The 21530-nt window shown below is 53.3% G+C and overlaps 1 protein-coding gene and 1 long non-coding RNA gene across 2 annotated transcripts; both read right to left on the reverse strand.

Annotated features, from left to right (window-relative positions):
* Positions 1 to 739: 739 nt before the first annotated feature.
* Positions 740 to 6636, reverse strand: ZBTB22 (zinc finger and BTB domain containing 22). The gene is made up of 3 exons (XM_068178060.1): positions 6469 to 6636; positions 2076 to 2717; positions 740 to 1109 (listed from the first exon to the last, which is right to left on the reverse strand). Exons 1-3 carry the CDS (start codon positions 6634 to 6636, stop codon positions 822 to 824), a joined length of 1098 nt encoding a protein of 365 aa, XP_068034161.1. The 3' UTR covers positions 740 to 821.
* A 13232-nt stretch (positions 6637 to 19868) lies between these two features.
* LOC137466229 (uncharacterized) lies at positions 19869 to 21422 on the reverse strand. The gene is made up of 3 exons (XR_010995054.1): positions 21326 to 21422; positions 20756 to 20915; positions 19869 to 20016 (listed from the first exon to the last, which is right to left on the reverse strand). It is a non-coding gene; the product is annotated as an uncharacterized lncRNA (long non-coding RNA).
* Between the last annotated feature and the right edge of the window lie 108 nt (positions 21423 to 21530).

Here is a 21530-nt window from a genome sequence, read left to right on the forward strand (position 1 = left end):
TCACCTGTCCACACCCCCTCCTGCCCAGGTGTGATGTGACCCCAGCCAGGTGTGACATCATCCAGGTGTGTGACCTCCAGGCTCACATGGGCGTGACGTCACCTTCGTGCCCAGCTGTCCCCTTCCCCCTCAGCTCTCCACCCCACCAGGTGTGACGTCACCCCACCAGGTATGATGTCACCAATCCCACTAGGTGTGATGTCACCCCAGGTGTGATGACGTCACACCTGTGGCATCACCCTGAGTCCCCCCATGTCCCCATCCCCACACAGGTGGCTTTGTATCCCTGCACCCACCCAGGTGTGACATCACCAGTCCCCAGCTTTCCCAGGTGTCACTGTGCACCTGTACCCTGCCCACACCCCTCTCCCGTGTCCCTGCTGTCCTGGCACAGGTGTCCCTCTGTCACACGGAGCTGTCCCTGCACCTGCCCAGGTGTGACATCACCTGTGCCCAGGTGTGCCAGGTGTCACTCAGGTGTGCCAGGTGTCACTCAGATGTTACAGGTGTTACTCAGGTGTGGCAGGTGTGACATTACCTGTGCCCAAGTGTCCCAGGTGTCACCCAGGTGTCACTCAGGTGTCACTCTGGTGTACCAGGTGTCCCCACACAGGTGCCCCTCTGTCTCACAAAGCTGTCCCTCCACATGAAGGTGCACTCACAGGTGTTGCAGGTGTGATAGGTATGACAGGTGTGACAGTACCTGTGCCCACGTGTGCCAGGTGTCACTCAAGTGTCAGGTATGCCAGGTATCAGGTGTGCCAGGTGTCACTCAGGTGTGCCAGGTGTCACTCAGGTGTCACTCAGGTGTCACTCAGGTGTCACTCAGGTGTGCCAGCTGTCCCCGCACAGGTGCCCCGGTGCCTGACGAAGCTGTCCCTCCACATGAAGGTGCGCTCACAGGTGCTGCAGGTGTAGGGCCGCAGCCCGGTGTGGGTTTTCATGTGCTCCGTCAGGTGATGTTTCATCTTGAAGCGTTTGCGGCACTGCGCGCAGGTGAAGGGCCGCAGGTCCAGGTGCATGTTCACGTGCCGCTCGCGCATGCTGCGGTGCGAGAATGCCTTCCCGCAGTGGCACACGAACACCTTGGCCGAGCCGCACGAGCTCACCTGGGCGGCAGGTGAGGGCTGCGAGGGGCCGGGACCCGCCCCGGCCGCGCGGGGCGCTCTACGGGCAGCTCCGGGATTCATGATTCGGGTGGGTCTGGGCGAAATTCCCGAATTTTCCTGTGAAATTCTGCCGGTTCTGGTCAAAATCCCCTCAGTTCCCTCTGGAATCCCACCAGTTCTGGTCGAAATCCCCAAATTTTCATGCGAAATTCCAACGGTTCTGTGTGAATTTCCCAAGGTTTTGTGTGAAATTCCTCTGATTCCGGTTAAAATTCCCTCATTTTTGTGTGAAATTCCACCAGTTCCGGTCAAAATTCCCTCAGTTCCATCCCGAATTCTGCCGGTTCTTGTCAAAATTCCTGAATTTTCATGCAAAATTCCGCTGATTCCAGTTAAAATTTCCTCGTTTTCGTGCGAAACTCTGCCGGTTCTGTGCAAAATTCCGTCATGTGAAATTCCAGTGGTTCTGGTCAAAATTCCCTCATTTTTGTGTGAAATTCCTATTCCGGTCAAAATTCCCTCGTTTTCATGCGAATTTCTGCCGGTTCTGTGCACGATTCCCTCGGTTCCGCGTGGGATCCGCCCAGTTCCCTGCAGGGTTCCCTCGTTTTCGGGTGAAATTCCCCCAATTCCTTCGCTTCTGTGTGAAATCCCACCAGTCCTGTGCAAAATTCCCTCATTTCCATGCGAAATTCCCTCACTTTCGTGCAGAATTCCCTCATTTCCATGAGAAATTCCCTCATTTTCCTGCAGAATTCCCTCATCTCCTTGTGGAATTCCGTGGATCCCCTTGATGCCCCAGGCGCCTCGGCCCCTCCCGGATCCCATTCCCAAATTTTCCCAGCTATTCCTGGGTCCCATTCCCGAATTTTCCCGGCTGTTCCCAGATCCCATTCCCAAATTTTCCCGGCTGTTCCCGGGTCCCATTCCCGAATTTTCCTGGCCGGCCTCCCCCCCCTCTCCCACGCTCCCTTTCCTGCCCTCCCCGAGCTCATTCCCGCCAGGAACTCCTGGATTTTCCCGGCACACCCCTGCCACAGGCTCCTCATCCTCCTCGCAGGTGAGCACCAGGTCCTCCTGCAGCCACTGGCGCTTGACCAAAATCCAGGGTTTTTGGGGCAGAGCCCGGGGCCCTTCCTCGCTGCCCTCCTCCTCCTCCTCCTCGTCCTCCTCGCTGCCCGCTTTCCCCGACGGGAGCTCGGGCAGCGGCGCCGGGAGCAGCGCGTTGGTGCTGCTGGGGGATTGGCTGTCGCTGGCGCGGCTGGAGAGCAGCCGCGAGGAGGAGGAGGAGGATGATGAAGATGACGAGGATGATGAGGACGAGGAGGAAGCGGGCGGCTCGGCAGCGCGGCCCTCCCGCAGCAGCTCGGTGCACTTGTCCACGATGTGCCACATCTGCAGCACGCTGCCCACCGTCAGGAAGCTGAGCAGGTCCCCGCGGGCCATGGACAGGCGCCCGGTGTAGGCGCAGCCCAGCACCAGCGCGAAGGCCGCGGGGTCCATGACGCCGGGCAGCTCGATGGAGTCCAGGTTCTTCAGGAACAGCTGGTCGTGGAAGAAGGGCGAGGACGCGGCCAGCACGGCGCGGTGCGCGCGGAACTCGCGGCCCTGCGGGACAGAGCGGGAATTGAGCGGGACAGAAATCCTGCCGGGACAGGTGAAACGGGGAATCTCATCAATGCGATTGCCTGGCAAAAGCTTCTGAGAATGTGGAAACGACAACTGAGATGGAAATGAAAAAAGCTCTGAGATGGCAAACCTTGGTTACTGGACAACTGGAAAACAATGGCATGGCCGGCTGAAGGGAAGGTGAAACAGGAAAGCCTCATCAATGCGATTGCCTGGCAAAGTATTCTGAGAATATGGAAACGATACGTGAGATGGAAATGAAATCAAGCTTTGAGATGGCAAACCTTGGTTACTGGACAACTGGAAAACAGTGGCGTGGCCAGCTAAAAGTAATCCCCTTTTGATGAAACAACACCCTCTGCTTGCAGACAGCTCCAAGGGTCAGAGCAGACCCTACTGGCTTGGCAGAAGGGGTCCAAAGAGAAGTTTTTAGCGTTTAAAATGTAACACAGTATGGTAATGTCATGATTCTTATAGGCTGTATGCAAATGCTATAGGATTTGTATCCTGTACTGGATTGGTTAGTGAAAATTAGAATATTCAGCACAGATTTATGGTATTGTAACGGGAACTCCTCTCTCTTTCGGGTCTCTCTTACAGGCCTGCTCGGAGCTGCAGCTGGCAGCCCCAAACAGGGCCCCTGCCAATACAAACAGGGCAATATAAAAGTTTATTGCCCCTTTGCAATAAACCCGGGTTCCAAGCCCTGGCTTCAGAGATCTCTTGTCTCCGTCCTTCCAACCATCCTACCCACCGTCCTCCTACAAAATCCGTTCCAGATTCAGGGGAGAAGTTCTGAGCCTGTAATGAGCTCATCTGTGCTCGTTAAGGCTCATCAAGGCTCCCCCTTCTCACAAGAGAGAAAAATCAAAAACTTGTGCGGCAGAATGACCTCGGCCAGAGAAGGAATTCTAAAATTCAAACTCACAAGATAAGCAGAGAGAAGGAATTCAAAAATTCAAACTGAGAAGGAATTCGAAAATTCAAACTCCCAAGTTAAGCAGGGAGAAGGAATTCAAAAATTTGAACTGAGAAGAAATTTGAAAATTCAAACGCCAAAGATAAATGGAGAGAAGGAATTAGAAAATTCAAACTCCCAGGATAAGTGGAGAGAAGGAATTCAAAAACTCAAACTGAGAAGGAATTCAAAAATTCAAACTGCCAAGATAAGCGGGGGCCCATTTGTTGGGGCAAAGGCTGAGGGTGACTGAGAGCTGTCTGCACAAAGGGCAAGGACCGATAAAAACTGATAAAAACTGATTGCAACTTGAAACTGAAACCAGTAAAATGAATATGCATGAGGCTCTCTGCATATGCATAAGCAAGGGGGATATCGGTGCTACCATGCCCGAAGTCTGGGAAGAATGGTGCACAGAACTCCGTGATATCAGAAGGCTAATTAATTACTTTATTATACTATAACTATATTACACTATATTCACTAACAAGAACTATCACTCACTAACTGGAAAAACCCGTGACTCTGCCCAGAGTCCCGGCACAGCTGTGGATCCAATTGGTCATGAATCCAAACAACCATCGCCAGAATCCAATCCAGCAATCACCTTGGGGAAACAATCTCCAGACCACATTCCACATGGGCACAACAACAGCAGCAGCGAGATTAGAATTGTTTTGATTCTCTTTTCTCTGCTTCTCTCAGGAGAAATCCTGAGAAAGCCAAGTCTCTCTGTGTCCAGAGGGCGTGTGAATGCCACACTCCCCCCTTCAAAGGACATGTGCAAGACTGAGAATTCCCAAACCCTCTTTATCCACCTGTGGCATTCACACACCCTCTGAACAGAGGAAGACTTGGCTTTCTCAGGATTTCTCCTGAGAGAAGCAGAGAAAAGAGAATCAAAACAATTCTTATCTCACTGCTCGTTGTTGTGCCCATGTGGAATGTGGTCCGGAGATTGTTCACGCAAGGTGATTGCTGGATTGGATTCTGGCGATGGTTGTTAGGATTGATTGACCAATTGGATCCACAGCTGTGCCGGGACTCTGGGCAGGGAGTCATGGTTTTTTCTAGCTAGTTAGTTAGTTAGTGAGATAGTAAGTACATAGTGTTCTTTAGTATTCTTTGCAGTACAGCATCTCTTTGCTATAGTATAGTATAATGCAATATAGTATAATGTAATATGGTCTAATGCAATATAGTATAGTATAATGTAATCTAGCTTAATAAAGGAATTGTTCAGCACTTCTGAATCAATGGAGTCAGATGCCAATCATTTCCCTGCCTCGGGTACGCCTTGATGCTACAAGGGAGTGTCCCAGGTTCCAATACACAGATTTATTCTCTCCCCATCCTCAAGGGCTGTTGGAAGCAGGAGGGGCAGTGTTTTCCTCATCTCCTGTTGATCAGTTCCATGCCTTGAGAAGCAGCTCCCTTCTAAAATCCCACAGGTTGCTCCCAGCTTCCCCAGCCTTCCCATCTGTCACCATTAAATCTTTCTAGGCCACACACAAATTGTAGTTTTCTGTTTGACAGCTGAGAACAGCTTATCATCCACTGTTGCCAGGTAAACACAATATTGCTTTTCAGAGAAAATCGTAGCAGGAGAGCAAGTGAAGCAGGTAGGAAAGGAAAATAAATAATCTATCCAAACAGTGTCAATGTTTTCTGAAATAAAACTAAAATAGCCCAGCTCTTCCAGTCACTCATTTTTCAGAGAGTTGCAGAGGAAGCTCAGTATCTTAGTGAGGCTTGATTAATTGAAATAATGACTCTGAGATAACTCCCTCCGTGAGCCATTTCTGTTCAATTGGCAATCAAGGACCCACCACATGACTCAGAATGATATTAGCCCATTGTGCAATGCTCCGCCCAGGGGGGAGGAGCTAAGCATCCCCACCTGGATATAATCTGGAGATGACAGGGGAGGAGCCAAGCATTCCTAACTGGATATAATCTGAGATTTTGGGAGCCAGACTCAGCCTTCCCACAGGTTTCCAAGAGGAAGAGCTGGGGTGTTCCACTGGACCTTCAGAGAAAGACTCCACCCTCCTACAGGATCACTGCTCCAACAGAACCACACCTGACACTCCAGGAGGACTGCAGCCACTTCAATTTGGACTGCTACCAATACGCTGGCCAAAAGGGTGTCAGGTTGTATTCTGACTCTGTCAGTGATTTTCCTTTTGTATTATTACATGGATTTTGTTTCTTTTCCCTTTTCCTAATAAATTGTATTTCTGACTTGGAGTCTCTCACTGGTTTTGCTTCAAACCAGACCAGGGAGCAATCCCCACGTGTGCCCAGCGCCACAATGAACACACTGGCTTTACAACTCCTACAAAGCTGTGGGATTCACAACACCTACAAAGCTGTGGGGTTCACAACTGTTACAAAGCTGTGGTGTTCACAGCTCCTACAAAGCTGAGGGGTTCACAACTGTTACAAAGCTGTGGTGTTCACAGCTCCTACAAAGCTGTGGAGTTCACAGCTCCTACAAAGCTGTGGGGTTCACAACTGTTACAAAGCTGTGGTGTTCACAGCTCCTACAAAGCTGTGGGGTTCACAGCTCCTACAAAGCTGAGGGGTTCACAACAGTTACAAAGCTGTGGGGTTCACAGCTCCTACAAAGCTGAGGGGTTCACAACAGTTACAAAGCTGTGGGGTTCACAGCTCCTACAAAGCTGAGGGGTTCACAACTGTTACAAAGCTGTGGGGTTCACAGCTCCTACAAAGCTTAGGGGTTCTATTCTCTTTTTGGACACAGCTCACCTGCACGTGGATGGAGACATCGCAGAGCTTCCCCTCCAGGCGCTGCTGGTTCAGGTTGGAGAGCAGCGCCGGCGGCACCTGCGGGAACTCCACGTGCAGCAGCGAGGATGAGGAGGAGGAGGAGGAGGAGGAGGAGGGAGGGGGAGGGGGGGAGCAGGTTTGGGGCATGGCAGAGGAGGAGGGGGAGGGACTGAGGGGGGGGAATGCCAGGGTTTGGGGTCAGGAACTGGGGAGGAATGGCGCGAATCACGCGAGTTCTGCGCCGAATTCCAGATTTCTGACCCAGATCCCCCCAAAATTCTGGCTTGAAGCACGCTGGTTCTGTGATAAAATCCCTTAATTCTGGCCCAAGTCCCATTAATTCTGGCTCAAATCCCATTAATTCCAGCCAAAATCCCATTAATTCCAACAGAAATCCCATTAATTCCAACAGAAATCCCATTAATTCCAACAGAAATCCCATTAATTCCAGCCCAAATCTCATTAATTCCACCCAAACTCACACTAATTTTGTATGAAATCCCCTAATTCTGGGTCAAATCCCATTAATTCCGGCTCAAATCCATTAATTCCAACAAAAAGCTCTTTAATTCCAACACAAATTCCTTAATTCTACCCCAAATCCCTTAATTCTGCATCAAATCCTTTAATTCTGGTCAATTTCCATGAATTCTGACCCAAATTCCTTAATTCTGGCCCAAATCCTGTTATTCTGCACCAAATCCATTCCACTGCTGATGCCCTGGACCACAGCAGCGGTGAAAGCCCACCAGTTTCCATGAGGAAGCCACCAGACGACCCGGGCACTGCACCCCCCAAAACTGCTTTCCTCAGTTCTGTGACTTCCTTCCTCGGTCTTACTCTCTCCCTCCCTTGCTGCCCCTTCTCCCTAACTTCATCCCTACCCCGCCTTCCCCTAAACAAAACCCCAAGAATATCCAACAAATCCACAACCACGTGTCAGCCAAGATGGCTCCAGCCACATGGCATGGCACCATCTTCTGCTTTCTCCTTCCCTAAATTCCTTTCTTCCTGCTTTCTCCCTCGTGGTCCACCCCTTCCCTGTCTCTCATGAACCAACCCCCCCTTTAGCTCCTAATTCCTAATTTCCACCTTCCAAATCCCACGGGGTGGGAGCTGGAATTGGGGAAAAAGCTGAGAAACCAAAACCCACAGCAAAATTAATTTTGTAATATCAGTTTCAACAGCCTTGTATATTTAGTTGAATTGTAAATTGTACTTCATGATCTCCTTTTCCTGTTATTCCAAGAGCAGGATTATATCCTTCTCTGCAATCCATACCCTTTTTTCCCTATTTTGGGTAGTTCACCGGGAGCAAACCACTCGAAGGCACAGGGTACCCCGAAAATATTTTTCTTTCGCAGAGTCCCTGGCTCCCCGTAATCTCCCCAGTTCCCAATCCCTACCCACTTGTTCTAGCTGAAAAGAGCTCGTCAGCTAGAACTTTTCTCCTAAAACCCTCTAACCTTTTTATCATTTTTATCCCATACCTGTCTTCTCTCCATTTCCCTCCCGTCCCCATGAAGTAGTTTTTACAATTATGCTTTTCTAGTTTAAGTTTGTGTTCATATTGCAGATTGTCTGTACTGTTTTCAGTTTTAGAAAGCAGGGGCCTGTCAGGTCACAAGGGTAGATCCAACGAGTAGCAGTTTTCAATTGTTTCTTGAACAGTGAGTGTTCAGATAGTATTAGACTGCTGGACCAGAATCACTTTTGGGTTTATGCTGCCCTCAGTAGGTTCTGAGGGTGACTGATAACCTAAAATGGTGTCTGGGAAAGTATTTTGCAGTTTTTTGTGGTGAATGCTCCCTGAGTGTACACAGTAGCTGAAGCCAAATTTCTTTTTTTTCTTTTTGTTCTTCTTTTAATGACCTAAAACCGGGGGTCTTCTGGGTCAAACCAGTTGGAAGGTGGAAGCAGTGGTAAAGTATTTTGCGATTTTTTTTTTTGTGGTAAAGCTCAGATCCAAGGGTGAGGATCTGAGGCCACAAACCTGTGTGGAGTCTAGGGGGCTCCAGGTGTTTTCCTGTCCCTGAGAGGGGGAACAGAAGTCAATGCCATAGCCTAAAACTGGTGGCCGTGGTGGTCCGAAAAGCCAGTTGGAAAAGGTGAGACACCATTGGGCCAGTCACGCTGAAAAGGCCAATCCCAAAATTCTCATATGAGCTTAGTGCCAAAGGCTGAAGCCCTTTAAGCACTTGCCCATGCTTTAAATTCGTTTAAAAATCTGCAATATGGACCCACATTAGCCGTTTATTACAATTAAATACTCATTTTATCTTTGTACTGTGTTAACACCCTTTCAGAACTGAACAATACCTCCAACCAAAGGCAAACAACAAATCAAATGGACTGTTTATAGTGTATTCAATTTATCCTCACTGCAATTGTACTTATTGTTGCATCCTGGGTTTTGGTTCAAATTATGGGTTTTTTCTTTGTTAGTTTTCCGGTTCTCTGTACCCTCGTGCATCCCCCGGATTTTTCCCTACTCCTGTGGTTTCTGTGCCCGTCTCCCCATTCTTGCAGTCCCACTCGCCCCAAAGCCCCGTGTCCGCCCCTGCCGTGTTCCCATTGGTGACTGTAGTACACGTCATCACCACGACGTCTGTACCCACTGGGCGGGAGGATTCCCCATCCGCCCTGTCCCTTTCCCTATTTCATCCCACTCTGCTGCACATTCAGGGCCATTAGCATCCGTGCGAAGCTGGGAGCGGCTGCAGCTTTTCCACCGCACCTCTTGCAGCCAATAAAGCATCCAGCCACCATGCGGACGGATTTGGCCGAATTTCCTGCCTCTTTGTTTCTTCCCTCACGCCAACGGCAAAGCATGGCCAACAGCCCACCCCGGAGCGCGGCAGCAAAAGCGCCTGGGAACTGCGGTGAGCCCCGGCCCCGAAGAAAAGCTGGGACACCCAAGCCGGGCGCTCGAGAACTGATCGGGGCTGAGAAAAGTAACGCGAAGCTGCAAGTGGCGCCCAACGTCAGGGCCATGGCCAGCGCAAAGCCGCGGAGCAGGCAGAGAGTCACCACAGAGCACCCAGGAGCCACGCGGAGAGAGCGCCGCCGCCACGAAGCTGCGCCACTGACCAGCGAGCGCCGCTGCCGAGACGAGCGAGCGCGATCCACGCAGAAAACCACCGTCACCACCGCAGGGTCACGGTCTATGACAGAAAAGTGCTCCGTGCCAGACTGAAAACAGGAGCAAGAGTCCTCCCGAAGCAAGTCAGTGACATCTCCGCCACCCACAGGAAAACAAGCTGTGTTTTCCTGCGTGGGACTGGAAGCGCAACCATTCATGGCTACGAAAAGCCAAAGAATGGATGCTTCCCGGGAAAGAAGACCCTGGTAGCAGCTTTTATTTGCGAAGATTCCGGTTTGGTGAGTGAATAGCCATGGGGGGTACCCGGCTGATACTTCAGGTGGGTGGGCCGCGTTTCCGGGGGTTTCCGGGGGTACCGGTACGCGTTTCCGGGGGTACCCCGCGTTTCCGGGGGTACGGATCACGCAGCGCGCAGCGTGTGCGGCGGGCCGCCGGGGTCTTTAGCGTTTTTTGCTTTTTTTCTTTCGCCTTTTCTGCACCAGGGGTGAGGCTGTGGGTAGAAATAGCATGGGGACCACGCTATCTACCCAACAAAGGGAATTCTGTACCCAAATTAAGGGGATTTTATCAGTAAAACATCCCTACCCCAAAAATTCAGTCAAGCAGTTTGTATGATGGCTCTGCTTTTCCTTTCCACGTGTAACCGCGGAGGATGCTCACAGAACAGAGTTCTGGGAGCAAGTAGGAGCCAGGTTAGCAGAAGGAATCGACAGGGATCCCTCTGTGAAAGATTGCTTCCCAAAGCTCCATTTGCTGATCTCAGAGGTTGTAAAAGCAGGGTCTGCACGAGAAGCGGGCAGGGAAAGGAAAGAGCCATCGGGCAAAACTGTTTTTTCCCCTGAATCCATTTCCCCATCCTCTCCTACTCCGTTTTCCCCTAACCTGGATAGGCAGAGGGGAGTACTCCGCCACTCTGAGGCGCAGGGCAGCTCCACAGATGTGGACCGTGCTCCTGGCTCCCCCGAGCCGCCCCAGCACCCTCGCCTTACTGGAATTAGCTACTCCGCTGAGGAACTGACCCCAAACCCCTTTTCTAATCCCTTTTTCCCAGTTAGAAATCCTAGTTCTGGCACTACCCCGCGCTGCTCTGCTCCCCTGAATCCTTTGTCCCCCTGAGGAAGCCGTAGCCACGTGGCTAGGGCCTCTGTCTTCCCAAGATGGAGGGTGGCCACGTGAAGGGGTTTCTTCTTCCCATAATCCCTTTGTCTCCTTTGTTCCCTGTATCCCCACCTTTGACCCCACCCCCTCCTGCTTCCCTGTGGGTGTGGGCACCGCCCACTCCAGGCATCGGGTTGCCACCCCTCCCCCTGTTCCCCCTGGGGCAGGCGTTCCCTTCTTCCATGTCCTGCCTGCCACAACATCAGCCCCACCCTCCCCCAACAGGGAGGGGTCTGTCACCTCTGCCCCGCTGTCCCAGGGAGAAGATTCCCCCCGCCCTGTCCACCCTGTCCCTCATACCCCACCCCCACGTCCTCCCGCTCCTCGGATACCCAGCGGTGGGAGGGGGTGTAGGGGGGAGGGGAGGGGACGGGCCCAATCTATGAAGTCGAGCAGTCGCTCCGCACTCCAGCCTCCTACGCCAGAGGAGGGGAAAACCCTACATGGACACCCCTTCCCTATGAATCCATAAAAGAGGTCTGCAAAATATCACGTGATTTTGGACAAAAAAGCCTCTTCTTTAAAGGCATTTTAAAAGCCACATTAACGTCTAGAACCGTAGTGCCAGCAGACCTTAAGCATCTGTTTAGCTGCCTGCTTCTCCCATCAGAATATAGCCTGTGGGAGAGGAGGTGGAAGAAACTGGCAGCAGACCTGCTTCCCGAAATCCGAGAAGGGCCTCACAGCCTGGATGTCGCGGAAGAACCAATCACTTTGGACCATCTTGTGGGTGAAGGAGAATGGAGTGAAGGGCAACTTCAAGCTCGGGGAATTCCAACGGCCGTGCTGGACATGTCCAGGGGTGCAGCAGAGCGTGCGTTCCTGGGCATGCCCACCAAGGACCCGATGGTTCTCTATACAGCAATTAAACAAGGTGTCGCAGAGCCTTTTGTGGATTTCGTAGACCGGGTCCGGGCAGCAGTCGAGAGACGGGTGGAGAGACCTGAACACCGAGACGGGCTAGTCCTAGAAGTGGTGCACATGAACGCCAACACCATGTGCAAAAGAATCATCCTGTCACTGCCGGCCTCACCAGCGCCGACCCTCGACCAGATCATCGAGGAGTGCACCCTGAAATTGCACCTGATAGAGGAGGAGGCCCCAAAGAGACCTAAAGACAAGCTGGTCGCATCTGCTGCTGCTCCTCCAAGGAACTCAGCTCCGAAGCGACTTCCATCCACACGCCAGTGCTTCCACTGCCATCAGGAGGGACATTTTCAGGATCGCTGCCCACTTCTAAGGACTATACCACCCGGGGCTGCGGGAGGAGGGAGGAGGGATGGGAGCCCCACAATCCCAAAAAACTAGGAAAGGAACGCGCACTTGCCTCGCGTGCTGATAAAAATGAGGCAAGTCGTGGTGCCGCGAGAGGAGCCACGATACACCATCTAGTCCCATCTGTAAGCGGCTGCCTCTCAACTACTGACATCGGGGAGCCTTATCGGCTCCGACTCACCAATTCTGTCCACTTTCGTTCCCAGGACTGGCAGTTTTTCATAGCAGATGCAGAGCTTCTATCACACATCTGCCGCTGTGAAACCAGGAGGAAGGAGGACCTTCTGAACTGCAGGTACCTCGTGCTTGGAGACACAAAAAGCACCCCACTGGAGATAGAGGTTCCTCCGGTAATTTCCACTCTTAATCCGAGGCTCTTCTATCTTGTGGCACGCTGTGTCCATCCCCCCCTCTTCCTGCCTAAAGGCCAGGTTATTGCACAGGCAATTCCTATTCCTCGTGCTCTCTGCAATGACCTGGAACTCTCAGACGTTTATGCTGGGAAGTTGGGAGAGGAAAAACCCCTCGTATGGTGTAAACTCAAGTGTGAGGGCCGTTCTGCATACCTTCAGGGGATGTTGGACACGGGCAGACGTGATGGTCATTCCACCACACAAGTGGCCATCACACTGGGAGCTACAAAGCGTGGCCACACCAGTCTTAAGACTAGGCGGGCCCCAGCCAGCAAAGCAATCAAAAAATATTATCCAAATTAAGGGTCCGAACGGGCTGCTGGCCTCAGTATGTCCGTTCGTGATCGATTGTAAATTTACACTATGGGGGAGAGACGCCATGTCCCAGTGGGGAGCCAAATTGGAATTTCTGGCCCCTGGCATTTTTAGGTGCGGCCACTGAGGAGCGCCCCACACAGAAATTAACATGGCTCACAGGTAAGCCTGTCTGGGTGGAGCAGTGGCCGTCTGGGTGGAGCAGTGGCTGCTAAGTAAACAAAAACTGCAGGCCCTCACAAAAATACTGGAGGAGGAATTGGCCAAAGGACACATTGTAAAAACAAACAGCCCCTGGAATTCTCCAGTGTTTGTAATTAAAAAACCAGGGAAGGACATGTGGCGACTCCTCCATGATCTAAGGAAAATTAATGAAGCCATAGAAAATCTGGGCTCTCTCCAACCGGGTATGCCATCTCCATCTATGCTACCCCAAAATTATAATTTGGCTGTAATTGACATTAAGGATTGCTTCTTTCAAATCCCGCTCCATCCGGATGATGCTCCCCGTTTTGCCTTCTCTGTACCCTCCATCAACAGGGAAGCCCCTATGAAGCGCTACCACTGGACAGTACTACCTCAGGGGCTAAAATGTTCCCCCACTATATGCCAGTGGTATGTCGCCAGGGTTCTGTCCCCAATGCGTGCCAAGTGGACATCCTGTATTTTCTATCATTACATGGATGACGTGCTGATTTGTGCCCCTGACAACGAGGTCCTACAAGCAGCTCTGGAGGACACTGTTAGGGCCTTGTCAGTGGCTGGATTCAAACTACAAAAAGAGAAGGTAGAGTTACTGCCACCCTGGAAGTACCTGGGCCTAGAAATTAACAACCAAACAATTAGGCCTCAACAAATTCAGATAAGTAACAACCCCAAGACGCTGAATGACATCCAGCGCTTGTGTGGATCGCTAAATTGGATCAGGCCATGGCTGGGACTCACCACGAGGGAACTATCCCCTCTTTTTGACTTGTTACCAGAAAGGGAGGGGCATGAGGGTTTAAGTTCCCCAGGAGTCCTGACCCGGGAGGCCAGAGCTGCACTCGAGAAGGTCCAAACCACCATCGCGAGTAGGCAAGCCCATCGCTGTCAACCAGGGCTGCCTTTCCGCTTCATCATCTTAGGTGAGTTACCCCATTTATATGGTATAATATTCCAGTGGGACAAGGGCCAACAGGACCCCCTCTTGATAATAGAGTGGGTGTTCCTCGGCCACAGACAGTCCAAGAGTATCGCCAGGCCACAAGAGCTGATGGCGCAGCTCATAATACGGGCCAGGGCTCGTCTGCAAGTACTAGCGGGTTGTGACTTCACATGTATCCACCTCCCCATCAAAACATCCACGGGGAAAATGACCAAGGAGACCTTTGAACACCTTCTCAGACAAAATGAAAATTTGCAGTTTGCTCTAGACAGCTTCTCAGGCCAAATTCAAATTGGGCATCCTGGCCATCATCTGTTCAACACAGAGTTCAAAATATTGCCAAAAGAATTGCAAAGTAAAAAGCCACTCAAAGCACTGACAGTGTTCACAGATGGGTCAGGGAAGTCCCTCAAGTCAGTAGTGACTTGGAAGGACCCAGAGACTCCGTTGTGAGAATCAGACATTAAGGTGGTGGAAGGTTCCCCACAAGTAGCTGAGTTGGATGCTGTCGTGAGGGCTTTTAAAAAATTCGATCAACCTTTTAATCTGGTAACAGATTCGGCATATGTGGCAGGAGCAGTGTCTAGAGCTGAACATGCAGTTGTAAAAGAGGTCCCAAATCAGGTCATCTTCAGGTTGCTCACAGAATTAGTACACCTGGTTTCTAACCATGAGCATCCCTTTTATGTGGTACATGTGAGGTCACACACGGATCTCCCAGGCTTTATGGCCGAAGGGAACCGCAGAGCAGACGCCTTGGCAGCCCCAGTACAGCTGGGAGGCCAGCCAAACATAGTCGAGCAGGCCAGGCTCAGCCATCAGCAGTTCCATCAAAATGCCCCAGGTCTGGTACGCCAGTTCCATCTGTGGCGTGACCAAGCCAGGGAAATTGTGGCCTCATGCCCCAACTGTCAGGAGACATCTTTACCAACACTGGGAGCAGGTGTGAATCCCAGAGGCCTCCGCAGATGTGAGGTATGGCAGATGGATGTCACCAAAGTCCCTGAACTGAGGAAGCTCAGGTATGTCCATGTAACCGTGGACACCTTCTCGGGAGCAGTTTTTGCCTCAGCCCACATAGGGGAAAGGGCCACAGACGTGAGAAAACACCTCATACACGCCTTTGCTACTTTGGGGGTCCCAGCCACAATAAAAACTGATAATGGTCCAGCATATACTTCCAGGGTGCTCAGTAACTTCCTGCAGGAATGGGAGGTCCAATATAAAACCGGGATTCCTCACTCCCCCACCGGCCAGGCCATAATAGAGAGGACTCATCAGAGGTTGAAGCAGGTCCTCCGGAAGCAGCAGGGAGATGTGCGAGTGCTGTCACCGCACGAGAGGCTCTGCAAGGCCTTGTTTACCATCAATTTCCTAAACTGCTCTTTTGACAGACCGGAACCGCCAGCCCTGAGACATTTCAAACAACATCAGGAGCTCCAGCCAGAGGAGAGGCCTCCAGTATTAGTGAGGGATCCAGACTCTAAAGAAATCCAGGCTCCATTACCACTTTTGACTTGGGGATGGGGATATGCCTGCGTATCCACGCCCTCAGGAGTCAAGTGGATCCCCAGGAGGCATGTCAAACCTTACACACCAGGACAGTCAGTGAGTCGGAGCAATACAGTGCCAGTGGATGCAACCGATGATCCCACCAACCAAGGGGTTGCATCCAGTCGCAGACACCACAGAAAAGGGAGAGACTCAGCATCTCCCTAAAAAGCACTTTTCCCACATCTACCTCAGACCGTATATGTCTCCAGGCCGTGTTTATAATAAAGTTGTTGTCCCAGTTCCCCTATCCCCAAACACCCAGGAAAAAAGCAGCTCCAGTACCATCCCCAGGCCCTCTCCATCTACAAAGCAGTCACAGCAGCAGAAGAAGCTAGGAGAAGAGGCCACTGCGCAAGAATCCAAACAGAAACAACTGTCTTTTTTATATTATTTAAAGCGGGGAATTGTTGCATCCCAGGTTTGGGTTCACATTATGGGTTTTTCCTTTGTTAGTTTTCCAGTTCTTTGTACCCTCGTGCATCCCCCAGGTTTTTCCCTACTCCTGTGGTTTCCGTGCCCGTCTCCCCGTTCTCGCGGTCCCACTCACCCCAAAGTCCCGTGTCCGCCCCTGCCGTGTTCCCATTAATCGCTGTAGTACACGTCATCACCGCGATGTCTGTACCCACTGGGCGGGAGGGCTCCCCGTCCGCCCTGTCCCTTCCCTATTTCATCCCACTCCTCGGCATGCTCGAGGCCATTTGCGTCCGTGCGAAGCTGGGAGCGGCTGCAGCCTTTCCATCGCAGCTCTCGCAGCCGATAAAGCATCCAGCTGCCATGCGGATGGATTTGGACGAATTTCCTGCCTCTTTGTTTCTTCCCTCGCGCTGACGGCGAAGCGCGGCCAACAGTCCACCCCGGAGCGCGGACGCAAAAGCGCCCGGAAACTGCGGTGAGCCCCGGCCCCGACGAAAAAGCTGAGACGCCCAAGCCGGGTGCTCAAGAACTGATCGGGGCCGAGAAAAGTAACGCGAATCCGTGCTTATTTTATGCTGTGGAACTGTGTAATTACTGCTTCATTTTTAAATTGTTAATTGTCCTAATTCTCTTCATCTTTTTTTCTAACAAAAAGAGGGTAAATTGTGGTCACATTTTAGTCGAATGGTATGCTCTGTCTCACCCCTCGAAAATGTATGGTCTATTCCAAGCCTGTGACCCTCCCTGCAGTGTCCTGTGTCTGTAATCCCATTGGCCCAATCTGTTCCGCGCCCACTTTGAATCTCCCTGTTCAGTGTGCCGGGGGGACGGGACTCTCTCTCTTTGCCGGCTCTCCTGGCTGGTGCCCACTCAGCCCCTCTCTCCCCCTCCCCTTTCTCCCCTCACTCCCCTTTCCCTCCCTCTCCCTCAGAAACCATGCGGCCTCCCGGAGGTAGGACCCCCAATAAACCCTCATCTAATTAGCACCCTCAGAAGCCGTGTGGAGTCTCCTTGCCTGCCTGCTGCTACCAGCGAACTCACAACTTGGGGGGCCCCCCAAGCAACACCCCGGAGTGTTCCCCCCAAACGCGCCGCAACAAATGGTGCCCAATGCCTGGCACGAGAATCGACGACCCTGAGACCAGCACCGCCCCGCCGGTACAGCGCAGAACCCCGCGGAACACCGCTTCAGCACCGCGCAGTGGCCGCGCCGGGCCGCAGCCATGGCCCTGTGTGGCCCCGTCACCATCGTGCAGATGTCCCGCGATCCCACCACCACCAGCCGGCATGGCCCAGGCACAGCGTGACCCCAGTGCGGCGCGGCTGCGGCGCAGGCCCGGCCCACAGCGACCCTGCCGCTGTGCACACCTGCCCCAGCACCCAGAGAAGCCGCAAAGAGCGCACCAGTTTGGGGTTCCCCCAAGCACGCCACAACAAAATCATTAATTCTACCCCAAATCCCTTAATTCTGCACCTAATCCCTTAATGCTGGCTCAAGTCCCATTAATCCCAACCGGAATTCCTTAATTCTACCCCATATCCCAGAAATCTGACCAAAATCCCACCAATTCTGCATCAAATCTCTTAACTACAGCCCAAATCCCTTAATGCCAACCAAAATCCCAGTAGTTTCAACTCAAGTTCATTAATCGTAGTCAAAATCTATCAATTCTGGCTCAAAAGCCTTAATTCTACCCCAAATCCCTCAGTTCTGACTCAAATTCCATTAACTCCAACAAAAATCCCATTAATTCTACCCCCAATCCCTTCATTCTGCACCAAATCCCTTAATTCTGGTTAAATTTCTATGAATTCTGCACCAAATCCCTTAATTCCAGCCTAAATCCCATTAATTCCAGCCCAAATCCCATTAATTCCAGCCCAAATTGCATTAACTGTGATTCCAATTCCACTGATTTTGCCTCAAATTCCCTTAATTCTGCAACAAAATCCCACCAATTCCAACCAAATTCCCATTAATTCTAGTCCAAATCCCATTAATTCTGGTCCAAATCCCATTAATTCTGGCCTGAATCCCATTTATTCTGCACCAAAGTCCTGACCTAAACCCTGAATCCTGAGCAAATTCCGTTCGTTCGCCCCGGAATTCCTTCATTCTGCCCCAAACCCCATTAATTCCCTAAATTTGGCCAAAATCCTGGAATTCTGCCCCAAATCCCATTAAATTCTCACCCAGATTTTTAAATTCTGCCCCAAATTCCCTAAATTCTGCCTCAAATCCCCTAATGCTGACCAAAATCCCACTAATTTTACCCAAATCCCATAATTCTGGCTCAAATTTTGTTAATCCTTCCCTAAATCCCTCAACTCCCACCAAAATCCCAAATTCTAAACCAAAGCCCCCAAAATTTCGACTGAATCCTTTAATTTTAGCTGAAATTCCATTAAACCTGGCTCAAATCCCATTAATCCTGACCCAAATCCCATTAATCCTGACCCAAATCCCCTTAGTTCTCCCTGAAACCCCCAAATTCTGACTGAAATCCCATTAATTCCACCCCAAATCCCATAAATTTTACCTCAAATTCATTTAGATCTGCCCAGATTGCTTAATTCTGACCCAAATCCCATTAAATCCCCCCCCCACCAAATCCCAATATTTGGTCCCGAATTTTGCCTAAATCCCTCAATTCCGACCCAAATCCTTTAATCCTGACTGAAACCCCATAAAATTCCCATAAAACCCCAGGAAATTCTCACCCCCAAATCCCCGAATTCCAAAGACTCGGAAACCCCAAATCCCCCCCAAATCCCCCCCAAATCCTCCCCGGGATCCCCCAAACCCATTCCAAGACCCCCCAGACCCCCCCCAGGTGCCTCAAAACCGAGTCCAGACCCCCCAAAATCCCCCCAAGACCCCCAAAATCTCCCCAAAATCCCTCGGAGGTCCCTCCAAATCCCCCAAAATCCCCCCAGGACCCCCCATATCTCCCCCAAATTCCCCCCAGACCCTTCCAGGACCCCCCAACCCCCCCCCCCCAGAACCCCAAAATTCCTCGGATTTCTCCCCAAACCCCTCGAAATCCCCCAGATCCTCCCCAGAGACCCCCAATATTCCCCCAAATCCCCCCCGGGATCCCCCAAATTCACTCAATCCTCCCCAGACCCCCCAAATCCCCCCCCCAAGACCCCTCAAAACTGCCCCGGATCCCACCAAAACCCCAAATTCCTCCCCAGTGCCCCCCAAACCCCCCCCAAGACTCCCAAACTCCATTAATTCCCCCCCAAATCCCCCCACACTCCCCCAGGATCCCCGAAATCCCCCCCAGGATCCCCCAAATCCCCCCATTTTCCCCCACGCCCCGCCAGGACCCCCCCAAATTCTCCCCAAATCCATCCCAGACCCTCCAAATCCCCCCATTTCCCCCCAAAACCCGTTCATTTCCCGCCATACCACCTCAAGCCCCCAGAACCGCCCAAATCTTCCTCAAATCCATCTCAGATCCCCCAAACGTTCCCCAAGGACCCCCCAGTCCCCCCAAGGACCCCCCAAATCCCGCTAGTTCACCCCCAAATCCCCCCCAGGACCCCCGAATCCTCCCCAAATCCAGCCCAGACCCCACAAATCCTCCCCAGGACCCCCGAATCCGCCCCAAATCCCCCCCAGGACCCCCCAGATCCCGTTAATTCCCCCCCAGTCCCCCCCAAATCCCCCTCAAGCCCCCCCAAATTCTGCCCCAATTCCCCCCTCGCCCCCCCCGCCCCTCGCCCCGCCCCCTCCCGCGCAGGCCCCGCCCCCCGCGCAGGCCCCGCCCCCTGCCCGCGTTACCCGCGCTCGGGCCCTCACGGCGCCGCCGCCGCCATCTTGGACCCGCCGGCCACGCCCCCGCCCCGGCCACACCCCCTTAAAGGCGCCGCGTCCGTTTATCCACACAGACCACACCCCCTTCGTGACGTCATCTCGCGAGACAATCCGGCGCGGACACCGCAGACCACGCCCACAAACGGGCGGGGCCGTACACGTAAACCAAAAGGCGGAGTTTATTGAGGGAGTAAAGGGGCGTGGTCTGAGCGCGAAAGGGGCGGGGTTTGGGGGGCGGGGGGCGTGGCCGTGCCGGTGGGCGGGGCTAATCCGAGTCCGAGAGCACGATGATCTCCTCGGGGTCGCACTGGGTTCCCACGCTGGTCTGGGGGGAGGGGGCGTGGGGGTCCTGAGGCCCGGGACCCCCGGGGGGACCCCAGGGGATTTGGGGGGGGTCCGGGGTCACCCCAGGGGATTCTGGGCACCTCAGACCCCCCGGGAGCCCCCAAAGTTCTCCCAGATTGACCCTGGGGACCCCCAAAACCTCTCGGGACCTCCCAAATCCTCCCCAGGACCCCCAAAAATCACCTCAGGGCCCCCAAAAATCACCTCAGGATCCCCCAAATCCTCCCCAGGACCCGCAAAAAATCCCATCAGGGTCCCCCAAAATCCCCTCAGGATCCTCAAATCCTCCCCAGGACCCCCCAAAAATCACCTCAGGACCCCCCAAACCCTTCCCAAATCTGCAGACCTATGAGTTCCACCCCAGAGCCCCCAGAATTTCCCCAATTCCCCCCTAAATCCCCCTCAACCTCCCCCAGATCCCCTCAGGACCCCCCGAAATCCCTCAGATCCTCCTCAAAATGCCTCAAATTCCCCCAGAACCGCCCCCAAAACCCCCCCCAGAGACCCCCAAATCCCTCCCAGGACCCCCCAGATCTCCCCCAAACCCATCTCAGACCCTCCAATTCCCCCCCAGGATGCCCCAAATCCCGCCAGGACCCCCCAAATCCTACCCGAATCCCCCCCAGGACCCCCAGAATCCCCCAAATCTTTCCCCAAATCCCCCCAGGAACCCCCCAAAACCCCCCAATCCCCCCAGGACCCCCAAACCCCCCCCTCACCTTGCAGGCCCGGGGGGCTGCCCGGGGGGGGCTCCCCTGGGAGGAGCTCACCAGGTCCCCCCCGGGGGAGTCGGCGCGGGTGGAGTCAGGCAGGGGGGAGGGGGGGGCGCCCCCAAAATCCGGCCCCTCCCCCTCCGAGCCCCCCCCAGGCACCGCTGGGCTGGGGGGATGGGGGGGGGGGGAGCAGGGTTAGACCCCCCAAAACCAGACAGGGAACCCCAAAATGCACCCCAGGGGACCCCAAAAATCCACCTGGGAACACCAAAAATCAACCAGGGACTCCAAAATCCACCTGGAACCCCAAAAATCAAACAGGGACTCCAAAATCCACCTGGAACCCCAAAAATCTCCCCCAGAATCCCCCAAATCCAGACCTGGAAACCCTAAGTCCCCCCCAGGTCCCCCTCAAGCCTCCCAGAATTTCCCCTATCTCCCCCAAAATCCCCCCCAACCCCCCCCGGGACCCCTCAAAGCGCCCCAAATCCCCCCCAGCCTCCCCATAACCACTCCTAGCCCCCCCTCAGACCCCCCAAAATCCCCCCAAACCCCCCCGTTCCCTGCCCCCCTCACCTGCCCCCCCCGGGCAGCTCCGTCCGGCCCCGTTTCCTGGGGGGGGGTCCCGGGGGGGTCGCGGCCCCTCCCCCATTGAGGGAGGTGGAGCTGATGGCGGCGCCCGCCCCTCCCCCCAGCGCGGCCCTGGGGGGGGAGGGGCAGGGGGGAGGGGGGGGAGGGGCGCTTGTGGCCCCCCCGCGCCCCCAAATCCAGCTGGAAGGGG

The sequence above is a fragment of the Anomalospiza imberbis genome, unplaced genomic scaffold (genome assembly GCF_031753505.1).
Source record: "Anomalospiza imberbis isolate Cuckoo-Finch-1a 21T00152 unplaced genomic scaffold, ASM3175350v1 scaffold_165, whole genome shotgun sequence".
Taxonomy (NCBI): Eukaryota; Metazoa; Chordata; class Aves; order Passeriformes; family Viduidae; genus Anomalospiza; species Anomalospiza imberbis.

What these genes read in the sequence shown, in the direction of transcription:
- ZBTB22 (XM_068178060.1), bottom strand. Translation starts at nt 6,636, where the DNA reads ATGCCCCAAACCTGCTCCCCCCCTCCCCCTCCCTCCTCCTCCTCCTCC. An exon ending in ATGTCTCCATCCACGTGCAG is followed by an intron (nt 2,718 to 6,468) that starts GTGAGCTGTGTC and finishes TCTGTCCCGCAG; the next exon opens with GGCCGCGAGTTCCGCGCGCA. An exon ending in GGGAGGGCAGGAAAGGGAGC is followed by an intron (nt 1,110 to 2,075) that starts GTGGGAGAGGGG and finishes CCTGCCGCCCAG; the next exon opens with GTGAGCTCGTGCGGCTCGGC.